Here is a 12,540-nt window from a genome sequence, read left to right as displayed (position 1 = left end):
TGCGAGAAATATATATGTTTATGCAGATTCTTCATTATTTAATTTCTTTAAATATAATATAGGGCTCTAATAATTGGTGGCAACAATTTAAAAAGTGATTTGCCACCTATAGTGAATCGACGCAAAATGCCAAAACAAAATTAATACCCTTCTGGGGTAATTGCCCCTTTGGGCTAAAAACTGAAACCACAAAACTTGGATTTTTGTCCAGGAAAAGAAAATTTAGCACATAAGATTATTTGAAGAGATATGGTTACACAATTTAACACCACACATAACAAATGGATTCTGTGATAACAGCAAAATACAGTAACTGCCTAAAGTATGGGAAGGAAGACTTTTTAAGGCCAACTGGCTTGTACTCACATTAGACAAGAAAATACAAATGTAACCAGACAGTTCACTGGGATTTAAACCTTAAGTCACTAGGATGTTTCATGAAACTGCTTTCATGTTTACAAGTCTTTAACTCTTAATTTCTTTGAAGACCAAAACAACCCAGAGGGCCTTTCATTCAGATGACCACAACCACCACAAACAGCCAAAATTCCCATATTATTTTCTTCCCTCCTCTAACGTATGCAGTAGCAGGTGCAGTTTCCCCAAATGCTTTATATCAGTTTATTGCAGACAGCTTGCCCTAAAAAGATTTATTTCTGGTTTCTTATTTTTATTTGTTAGAAGTATAAAGATTGTCATTTGAAATCTTCACTCTTCTTTGTGTGCTAATGGATGGGGCAGAGAGAGAAATGCTGTGACTCTTGAAAACCATTTTGGGAGGTTCGGTATTTTAACATACAGGTTAGTGACGGCTTTCGTTTTCAGAGTGTTAAATGCAAGAAAAGTCCTACATGTTTTAGGCTAAAAATGTATGTGTGCCAAAGTACAATTAAGCACAATTTGAACATTCAGTGATGTGTTAATACAAAACACATAAAAGAATTCTTTAAATAAGATTATTTTAAATCAGAACATATGGGCAGAAAAACTAAAAAATGAGAAAGTATTTCATAATTTCTAAACTATTAATTTAAATAAATTAGTGTAAACTGATAAGAATAGCAAAATCATATGAACATAAATTTAAACATAAAAAATATTTTTGAATATAATGAAAAATATCACATAAAGCTTAAAACTTTTGTGCTAGATTGATAATTACAATAGCATAATTGTTTTAAAATAAACTGCTAGGTCCCCAGAAGGGGTGAAAAAAACCTGCTTGAAAGCATTTCACTTTCAAGCATTTCACTCAAAAAACTTTATCATACTTCATATTTCACACCATACTTCAGAAATACAGAATCTTTAAAAAATAATACCTACAACATAAAAGACTGAAAAATATACTTACTTTACCAGATTTTGTGAGCAGCACAACTCTAAGCTCTAATCCTCTGCCTTCTCTAACACCAGCCACATCACATCGAGAGTCCAAATGCCCGCCAACAACTGATAACTTGACTATTTCCAGCTGCCTATTAAATAATTTATAAAATGGAAATTATTAATAGATACTAAAAAATAAATTCAGATTTATAACACAGTATCAAAAGAACTACTTACATAATGTTATTGAATTTTATTGATAAAAAATTGGAATAATCTAACAATGCTTCTACATAGGAGGTAATGCAAACACCGTATTCCAGGCACTGGCCAATGAATTAGAAATCTTTGAGATTTTCATGTAAATGTGTGCTAGCGATGAAGTATGCAAATTTTTTTTTATGACATGGGCTACACATGGTTAGAATGCTAGTATAAATAACTTTTGCAAATAATATAATTTATAATAAGTGCTTTTCACGATAAATGAAGTAAAATGGAAAAAACAACAGATCTTTCACCATTTGAAAAAGGGCTTATAGTTGCTGCCTGTTTAGCAGGGGATTCAGTTTCAAAGACAACAAATCTCACTGGGTTCTCAAAAGCAGCCATATCAAAGGTTTTCAAAAGTTGGAATCAGAACCCACAGTCTTTCTTTAGAAGACATAACAACAGTTTGAGCACAGTTTTCCAAGAAAGTGATTGATGAATCTCCGATGAATTGTACAGCAGTGTTTCAACTGATACAGATCATCAACCAAGGCCCTTCCCAACAGATTTCAGCTCGAAACATGCACAGAAAATTTCAGAGAATAGGAATGCACAGTTGAGTGTTTGTGAGAAAAACCACTCATTTCTGCCATACATGCAAACATTAGTTCGCAGTGGTGTCGGGAAAGAAGACACTGGACATCTGAGGATTGGAAACAAGTAATGTGGTCGGATGAATCATGTTACACCTTATTTTGAACTGATGGAAAACGTAGAATGAAGCCATGAAGCCACGAATCTATCCTGTGTTACTCATATTGTTCAAGGGTCTGGTGGGAGTACCATGATATAGGGCATGGTCTGCTGGCATGGAAGTGGTGCCCTGATGTTTCTCGAGAGTAAACAAACAGCCATGGATATATTGGCAGATCAAGTGCACCCTGCAATGCTGCATTTTTACCCTGATGGCAACAGATACTTCATGGATGATAATGCAACTATACATCATGCCAGAAGTGTTCAAAATTGGTTCACTGAATATTAGTCTGACTTCAAAACACCTTCCCTGGCCACTGCATAGCCTGGATCTTAACCCCATAGAAAATGTGTGGAATATAGTGGAAAGACACAACCTGCAGCACTCTCCTCTTCCTTTTAATTTATAAGATCTAAAAAACTGCATAGCCAATGCATGGTATTCTCTGGACATAAATGCACTCCAGAAGTATGCAGACTTGATGCCCAAATGAATAAGAGCAGTTATCCACACAAAAGTGGTCCAATAAAATATTGAGCTTGGGTTTCTAGTTCATTGGCCAGTGTGTGTATATGAAAGTAACATTTCCAACTGGGAAACTGCTAACAGCAACTTATCCATCGAACAACAACAACAAAAAAAAAAAAAAAAAAAAAAAAGACTCATATATGAAATATATGTACAAGTTAGTGTAGTTCACGGCAAAATTAAGCTTGAAATTAGTAATGACATAATAACCTGAATAATAAGAAAAATATCAACTGGATTTTTCCAAATCAGATAAGCTTAAACTATTCAAAAATCTAACTTGCATAATGCATTTGCAAGGATATTTTTTTACGGCAGATTAAAACTGAAAACTTTACCCCTTTTTTGCCTTTCTTTTGAGGTTTATTATGGCATATCGCTAACACATATCACTAAATTGAAAGCTATAACAGAAAGTTTTCAATGTTTATTACTTTTGAGTAAATTAGACCTCTAGTAAAATAATATTTATTGTCTCTTGTTGCTGCTTTTTCTTCAATGTTTATAAATTATACAAAATTAACTGTTCCTCTGAAATGACATTCTATTCTTTTTTGATCACTTGTTCATCGGTGGCACATGACTCTCCATTTTCTAAAACTAAGTGCCTGCTTCTTTTAATAGAACTTCTTATGATTATGTTTCATGAAGAACAATTCAACTCACAGAAACCAAATATGGGTGTTTGTGAATAGCGCTATGTTTCATCTTCATAGCAAATAAAGATTCTCCACATGAGAGTTTTCTTGTAGTAGACTTTTGCACAATGAAAACCAGTGGCTGAAGTTTATTTATACAATTAATAGGAGAAACAGCACTCCTGAACAACAATACAAAAAAGGGAAGGCAAGCCAGAACACTGTTCCTTAATTTAAAACTATCTACTGCTTCTATCTTTTCATTTTTCTGCCAAATATCATTAACACTGCATTTTTTAAAAAACACATAGTGGAGAGGTATACTAGGAAAAGGTAAAGTGAAAATTTCTGTGAGATATAAGGGAAAAATAACTTTCAAATCAAGAAGCACAAAGAAAAATCAATTTCATTACTCTGTCATATCTCAGGCTGGTAATACTGAAAATCGAAACATAACACATATATATTAAAATAAAATACATATCAATGAAAGATTGCAGTATTTACACAGAATGACAAAATTCTGTACTGATGCATTCAGCATTAAACTCCAGAAAACACTGTTACACATTTTGATTAACAAATTAAGTAAGTGGAAAGCAACAAACAAAATCAATCAAATAAAATACAAAATGTAATATGTACAATCAGATAGATAGATTCGCAAATAAAAACGACATTATGTACAATTGTTTATAAAATAATATTTCTTAAACTTTCAGCTGCTCAAATAATTTTCTAAAATTAAGTTCTGGTTGTAGTTACTTACATAATTTCAACTCAATTACACATTTTTCAGTTTTCAGTTATTGCACAATGAATTCTTATTCTTTGGAGTTAACCTATTTTTATACAAGTATGCTACCTTACTCTCTTAATCCTTGATTCTGATATTAGACTGCTGCACAGATTTTTTTCTTTTGACATACAGTACAAAGTCTGTAATCCGGATATCCATTAACCGGAATGATCTATTATTATCTGGATCTCAAAACCACAAACTTTTTTTTTTGTATGCTTTATGCATGTACGTTTAATGTTTACACATGTGCATTTAGCACAAAAAACAAAGCAACTTAAACACCTTACATTGAAAGAAATGTTTAATAAAGTAAATAAATAAATATTAAGCTTTTTTTTTTTTTTTTGTAAATTTTGATACCCTTTAGATCATCATTGTTCTTTATTTCATAAATTATGGTTTCATATTTTTAATTGTATAATTTCTGCATGCCATCTTACCAGATTTAAATTGATGATCTATAATCCAGAAAAACCCTTAATCCAGAATCGCCGAAGTCCCGACGAGTCCGGATTACGGACTTTGTACTGTATAACATTTCAGGTTGCTAGGTTCCATTATTTAATGTAGTTTTTAGCAATACCGTCAAACATCTAAAACTGCTGGATACTAAGCTACATTATAATGGGTAGCAAATTATATGCCATCCACTTCCAATAAGATTTGAATTAAAACATATGAAATCTGTTGTATTATGTCAGAAGGACCTAGATAATTATCTATGCAGAGAGGTCAAGTAGTTTCCATTCATGAAGAAAAGTTACTATGCTTAATGCATAAATTGTGATTGCTTTTGCCTATGGACAGAAATTTACTCATATTACCTCATGAAGAATTAAAAATGATCTATCAGCTTCTATATGCTACGTTTTTATGACTTAACTTCATATACAGCTACAGCATCAACTATAGAACCTACAGATGTACACAATATAGCAACTACATCATTGCTTAAAAGTTAGATTAATGTCTGTCTTTGAATAAATTAAAAAAATAATGAAGAATCATTGTACTTTCAAGGAGGACAATGAAAATCAAACATAACATTAATTTTATGATAAGCATCAAACTGATTCTTCGTTTGAACACCTTTAAACTGTTTGAAACAATCTTGCATTAAATGTCCATACATTAACAGCATATAATAAACAACATTCAACTGAGTGTTATAAAAGAGATTCAACCCATCCCAAATTTTCCAAAACTGTCATGATTTTGTTTTTTTCTTTTAAATGCCAAAATGATCCTTGTGTTTTATACCTGGATTTATGTATTTATAACATGTTGCTTTGGTTTTTTGGACATATTTAAAGATGCACATATTTTGTGTGAATATTTATGTATACAAAATATTCGGGCCATATATATGTAAGGTAAAAAATATAAAAGGAAACTTCTAAATTTAATTCACTATAACCTCTTTTATCTTTTATTTTATTTGGGAACTTCATCTATCTGTCCTAAAAATAGCTTTTAAGTCTAAACTGTGCCATTTAAATTAATCATGCAATCTCACGTAACCCTTAATGCAGATGCCTCTTAACCAATCACCAAATTGTAAACCGAAACTAAAAACTGAAACTTTTGACTCCCTCCCCCTTTTTTATGAACTGATGCGCCACTTTTGCTTGTGCTTTCCTCTTTGCCAGATGCCTGTCTGCAATCATGTATGTGCTGCTACTTTTGCTTCTATGGCAATAACATCAAAATTATAAATGTTTCTTTAATAGGCACAAGTGGAGTGCCAAGCGAAATGTGGCCACAAAATGAGAATTTAAATAAAAAAGGAATTTAATCCGGCTTGACTGCTTCTTCAAAAATGGATGGAAGTTCTAAGCATCAAGTATCTACGCAACTAGTATTTTTACGCATCTACGTCTCAGCGTTCGTATTTCTATGCCTCCAAAATTGTTCTGTCATTACATTCTTCGACCAGCTCTAATTCTGAAGAAATCTACACGGGTTTGTTATTCTATGTTCACAGTAAATTACGGGAAAAGTCCTGTTTCACCGAAAATTTTAATGCAAGTTTGTGCCGCATTCATAATTAAATCTTTCATGTTGTGTCATCGAACCACAGCTTCATTACAATAAAATGGTGCAGCCGATTTTTGACCCACAGGTGTGGAACTCCCATTGCAGTTTATTTCAACTAATCTCACATCGTTTAACCAATACATAAAATAAAATTAACTGTTCATCTAAATTCTCAATCAGGCCAAGGTCACTGTAACATTGCAATATGGTGTGTCAAGTATGAAAGTGATTTAACGGTGTCATCAAAAATTGAAGTGTGATTAGTTTCTTCGGTTTGGTAATTTATTCTTCAAGGTTGTTTCCATCAAAAAAATTACGTGCCCATATTCCGAAAATGTGTTTTGATGTTACATATGTTGGCGTCGGGAGTTTTCTCTTACATCCACTATGCATATTTTTTTGATATTGCATTATTATTTAACAGAACAGAAATTCACAACCAACATCATTGAAATATTCTGCTGCTCTTTTAAAAAATGCATGAATAATTAATATCATCTGCCGCCGTGGTTACATTTCTTACCTCTCTTTTTTTTTATTACAAATGCTTTGAATATCTTTTAATATCATGACGCCCTCTGGCGGTAGACTGTGGAAATTGCTAACACATGATAAAAAAAGTTTTGAGTTTTCCTCCAACTGCATCATTATAAATAACCTTGCTCAATACTGAAAGTGTGATATTTTCTTACAAAATGATTTTAATTCGATGAATATATATATGAAAAAAAATGTTTCACTGCTTTAGCAAAATATCAAAATGTATAAGTATTCTAAGATTTTAAAATTTATTGCTATTAGTAATTATACGTTTTGTCAAAAATTTTTGAATTAATGTTAAAAATTTTAATTTTAAGAATTTTATAATTATTTTTTAAATGATGTGTTTGTGAAATACAAATGAAATAATTATTAAATGGGAAAATATTAAATATTGTTAAAATTAATATGTAAATACCAAAGATTTAAAAAAATTGAATAATGGTAATAAAATTTATATGAGAATTTAATTAAGAGTAAATTGTATTAACATTTGTTTGGAATTATGGTAAATGAATGTTATAATTATCAATAATTGTATGTTAAATATGAAGTATGAGGGAGTACTGGTTCAAAAACAGATGCCTGTTTTACCTTTGCATAATTGTTCCTTTTACCCTCCTGGTATAAAATAAACTTCAAAGGCTCCCACTTTATTTAATTTATTATATAGAATTTTTATTTTTTCATATAATGAGTGTGATTTTTTTTAATACATTGGAATGTTGTAGCGCAGTTCACTAACCGCTCATGAAAACTTAATACATGAGTCTGCTTAAAGTGGATTAACCCAAATAACTGGATGTGTTTTAAGAGAAAGCTATGGGGTCTTCTAGTTTGTATAAAATAAGAAAATTGTAAAATGTAGTAATACAAGTAAAAACCATAATTTCAATCATGCTATTCCAAATGATAAGTATTACTTATAAATGTGAAAATTGGTGTAAATTTTAAGATTTATGATTATTCATAATAACTAATGGGTATACAAAATTTTTATAACTGTGATATTGTGTGTAAAAAGTTTTGGAAATCCTTCCCTGAAGTATCAAAATTGTGATGTGAAAGTTCCAGAAACAAGAAATTTCTACAGATTGGATGCAAATCTTCATAGGACTTTAAAAATTATTATTGAACTCAAAATTTTATGTACTATAGTTTTATTGTTCTAAAGCTAATATTATATTTTGTATGTTTCAAAATTATATATCTCATGTTTTGCTACTCTAATGCTTTTTCTTCAAAAAGGCTCCTCTATCGCTCTGCCTTTTCTCTTTTTTTGAAGGGGGGATATGCAAGAAAAATAAAGAATATGTAAAAGATTAAATTAGCAGCATAAATTAATTTTCCTTCTCTATTCTAAAAATAGCAACATCTATTTGCACTGTGTCATTTCGAGAAAAATCTATGTTTATACGACTCTTACTAATTCTGGTGATGTAAATTGAACTAAAACTCAAGCAGCCAATAATAATTTTACAGCAATATTAACTATCCAATCAAAATGCTTTGAGAACCACAACTAACTCAGTTTGACTTAAGATTTCATCCTGAACATAACGCACTTGCTTTCTACACTTTGGCCTAGCTAGACTGCTGTCTGTCTGCTGCTGCTTTCTTGCTACAAAGTTATCAAAAATGTAAGCCTTTTGGAACAGGCACATTTAATGTGCCGACATGTGCATAGCCACAACATGTTTCTGAAAATTTGTTGATGAAATTTGAAAGTTGCATGAAGTGAAGATTTAATCTGCCTTTGCCTCCAATTTCCTAGTCATTATGTATCAGCACTTCTACACCATCAAAATTCCTGCTCCTGAATTATATCTACATACAGCCTTGCTGGTCAGAGGGTTGATGTAGGCAGATAGCCCTTGAGGTTTTGCCATAATCACGTAAACAAAATAATTGAATAAAAATTGAAAACACATACAAGGCTAGAACGACTTTTTCATGGCTTTTCACCCTGTTCTTCAAGTTATCATTATGCATCAAACCGCATACGGAAATTCAATTCCTCCAATTCACTGCACATTTGCTGACTTCCTGCCAAATCCAGCATATTTTTAAGTAACAATCTTTTTATGTGAAGAAGCTGCAGCTGAAATTGTTAGTTCATTGTAGTGTAAAATGTAGGGCGTGTTATTGTCTTAATTTATATGAAATTTTTCACCCTTATCTAAATGTGACACATATGAATTTGATGGCATTTAAAACCCGAATCATTATTTAAAACTTGACACGGAAGAGCTAACAATGTATTCCTTGCAGTTTGGATTAATTCCCCTTCCCCAAGAGCATTCACTTAGTTAAAAGTAAAACATATAAACATGTAAACATCGGACAGTAAGTTATCTTCTTTTATTTTTTAAGAGTTTACGCAGTTTGATGCTTCCAAAACAGTGAACCAGGGGAAAATATGTCGATTTTTATTCTCTAAACTAAAGATGTTTATTTGAGATTATTTAAGAACTCTGACTATATTTTATAGCAGACATCATAAAAATGACACCATGTATTGTCTCCTAAGACACATACTCTTCCAGTCATGCCCAGATAATTACCCTCTTAGAGTACATCTTATCCTATCTTGTTTATTACTGTTTAAAATCAAAAATAAAATAAATAAAAATACTGGAAACTGAGATTTTCAGATTACAGTCTAACCACTAAAGAAATGACCATTAAAATTTTCAAGGTATCAGAAAAATATTAAAAACTTTAAAATAGTAAAACAAACAAAAATTAAGAAATAAATGATCTTATACCAATTAAGCCCATACCAATCAGTTAAAAATATAACACTAGAAATGTCTTTAGTTATAACAAAGAGCAGATGTTCATAAGAACTAAAAAATTATTAAAAAAATTAAACTGTAGTGACTGTAAACGAACTGCATGAAAGTATCTCTGTGTATTATATAAAAGAAGCCCTTTACCCTTATAAAGTCTCCATGAAGTCATCTCATCCTTTAGACATTTCCTTCTACCATAGTTAACTGATCAGCACTTCCATATTGAAGATACAATAACAGGCGAACAAACATTAATTTAGAAGTCAAACAACAAAAATCGGCGTTATATTTTCAAATTTTACAGGACTAGTTTCGATGGTTTTACTGAACCATCATCCTCAGCTGCAAAAGCCCTCTTCCACATGTTGCAATTAAGTGGCCACAAACATCCTTTTCTGTGACCTTCTGCTTACTTTGTCTTCCTTTCAGTATACGAAGATTAAATGCTAACTGTTATCAAGACTATCTTCTGCATCACCTACATGAAATGCTGGTCAGGGGTCAGCTTCTCTTCTCTTTGCTTAGCCAGAAAATGAAATACAACTAAGTTTTTATTTTCTTTTTCAAATCATCAAAGGTTAATATAGCTATAAGCTAACTTTTCTTTTTTCTTCTGGACTTCAATTTTGTTCAGAAATTTTCCAATACAACCCTCTGTAATTCTACCAAAACATACCATATTCATTGCCTGAAGCAAAATGGAAGTTGTGGCAGAAAAAAAAAATAACTTACTCTCATAATTGAATCAATAATAATAGTTAGGAGCACTAATCTGCTGATACATGTATATTAAAAAAAAGGGGGAAGCAGGCAAATTGAAGTATTAAAATGTAACTTTGCAAACCAATGTCCTTAATTTTGAAGCAGCTTTTCACTTCTGGAAGTTTTGTTATTCCAAATTTTTCTTTCTTCTTTCCTCTCCCCCACGTTTTGAATAATGTCACTGACTGTCAAATAACGAACATAATTTAAGCATTCATACTAGTATTCTTTTACATTGATTGCTTGCTTTGTGCAATTTGTCCCTCTCCAAACAGCTTATTCATTAGGATGATTGTTTATGCACTACACAATGCAATCTCTTGAAATTTCAGTTTGATTTGTTCTTGAAATATACATGGCAATTTATCACTAGATGACAATGTTTAATGAGATGCAAATACCAGGGCATAAAGTTGAACAGTAATGAAGGCCAGACAGCATAATAGTGTGTAATGTTGAAGTGTTTTTATCTCATAGCAAATGGCTGGACATACATATGTAAATAATATATTGCATCAATACGTTAAAATATACAAAACAATAAAATGCGGTCATGAATAGTCATGGAAGATAAACACAACAACATCTCAGAAATGGACTAACATCTTAGAATTTATGATTTCAATTCTAAATAATTTTTTAATTTTTTTTCTGTATAGGCAAAGTGCAATTTGAATGCTACTGTTAATTTTAAAAGACTAGCACTACTTTCTGTACCTATTAAACATTCAATTGATTCACAGTTGTAAATTATTCTTGCTTCAAATAAGCTGAAACATTAAAAAATTTACTATGAATCACTGTAATAATTTTTTTTTTTTTTTTTTTTTTTTTGTGTGTGTGTGTGTGTGTTTGGGCAAGGCTCAATTCATTGCATTTTTTACACAGAATAATTAGCAAAATTAAAGAAGTGTATCATACTCAGTTCAAATACTGGCTTATGCTGATGGCATTGGCATTATTACCCAAACCCTACTAGCTATTAAACAGGCATTTATGGCATTGAAACAAAGTGCTAAAAGAATTAATTTATTTGTAAATGAAAATAAAACTAAATATTTACCTTGCTTAAAGTCTGACTTACAACTTAGTCACTTAGAAATTGGCAATTATAAATTTGGAAAAGTTAACAGTTTTATTTATTTGGGAATGAATAAAAGCTTTCTTAAATTAAGAACTAAATTGCTTCTTTGCAAATATCTTATAAGATCTGTCTTGACTTATGTATTAGAGACTTGGCCATTTACTTTATGTGATGAGAAAGCTCTGGGAACTTTTGTGCTAAAGATCTTATGTTGCATTCATGTTGGGGTCCAAGTGAATGGATCATGGAGAAGAAGGTCTAATTTAGAACTCTAAAATTTACAAACAACCTGATGTTGTAAAATTCGTCAAGGGCTGGCCATCAGGCTAAAATGAATGAAGAATGTTGCTGGAAGAAAATCTGTCTGGCAAAGCTCATGGGAAATAGACCTCGAAGCAACTTTCTAGGGAAAATTGGCTCATATACATGTTACACATGGGGAAAACTACAAAAGCACCCATGCAGACAGCTCATACATGGGACTCAAACCTCGCACCGAACTACCAGTGCTCGGCAATTTTAATGCAAGGCTGCTCATGGGCTGATGAAAATCAAGAAGAGATTCAAAAGAAAGAGATGTGGCATAGTCATATTTGAGCAAGGAGAAACTGTTATGAGCAGATGTGCTTCGAAAGGGTGCTGATGTACTGAAACATCACAGACCATTTATAAGCACAGAAATATTCACCAGTGATACTTACAGTGATATACCTGGAAGAAAACAAGTGAGAATGCTATTTCACCACCACAGCTCATGTGAATTAGCTAAAACCATGACAGTGTGATCCAAATTCCACTGATGATAATGACAAAAACCAGGATACAGACAAGTAGTCACTGAAATCGATTTCACAAGAAAATCCCTAAGGTCTGTGTGCTAGGACTGATAATGATAATTTATACAAAGGCTAAGGAATGAACTTTGCTTTTTATGTCTGCATGTATGCGGTAAATGCCAAAGATTCATGAACACTTAAAGACACTTAGAACTGTGAAAGACTTATCATGCATGTTAATTAACTGAAAATCAAATATGTAATGATGTTTTATTGTGAACA

At 31.6% G+C, this 12,540-nt stretch overlaps 1 protein-coding gene across 1 annotated transcript in view; it reads right to left on the bottom strand.

Annotated features, from left to right (window-relative positions):
- The window catches only part of LOC118186213 (inhibitor of Bruton tyrosine kinase), an 89,380-nt gene that overhangs the window by 50,728 nt on the left and 26,112 nt on the right, over positions 1 to 12,540 (bottom strand). The window contains exon 9 of the mRNA XM_035356283.2: positions 1,355 to 1,478. Coding sequence (XP_035212174.1) covers positions 1,355 to 1,478 — 124 coding nt within the window. The remainder of the gene's footprint in view (positions 1 to 1,354; positions 1,479 to 12,540) is intronic.

Source organism: Stegodyphus dumicola, chromosome 3, assembly GCF_044657685.1.
Source record: "Stegodyphus dumicola isolate Sdum_Otavi_A_Nest chromosome 3, ASM4465768v1".
Lineage (NCBI taxonomy): Eukaryota > Metazoa > Arthropoda > Arachnida > Araneae > Eresidae > Stegodyphus > Stegodyphus dumicola.
Note: the sequence above shows the minus strand (reverse complement) of the source record. Positions and strands in the feature narration are given on the sequence as shown.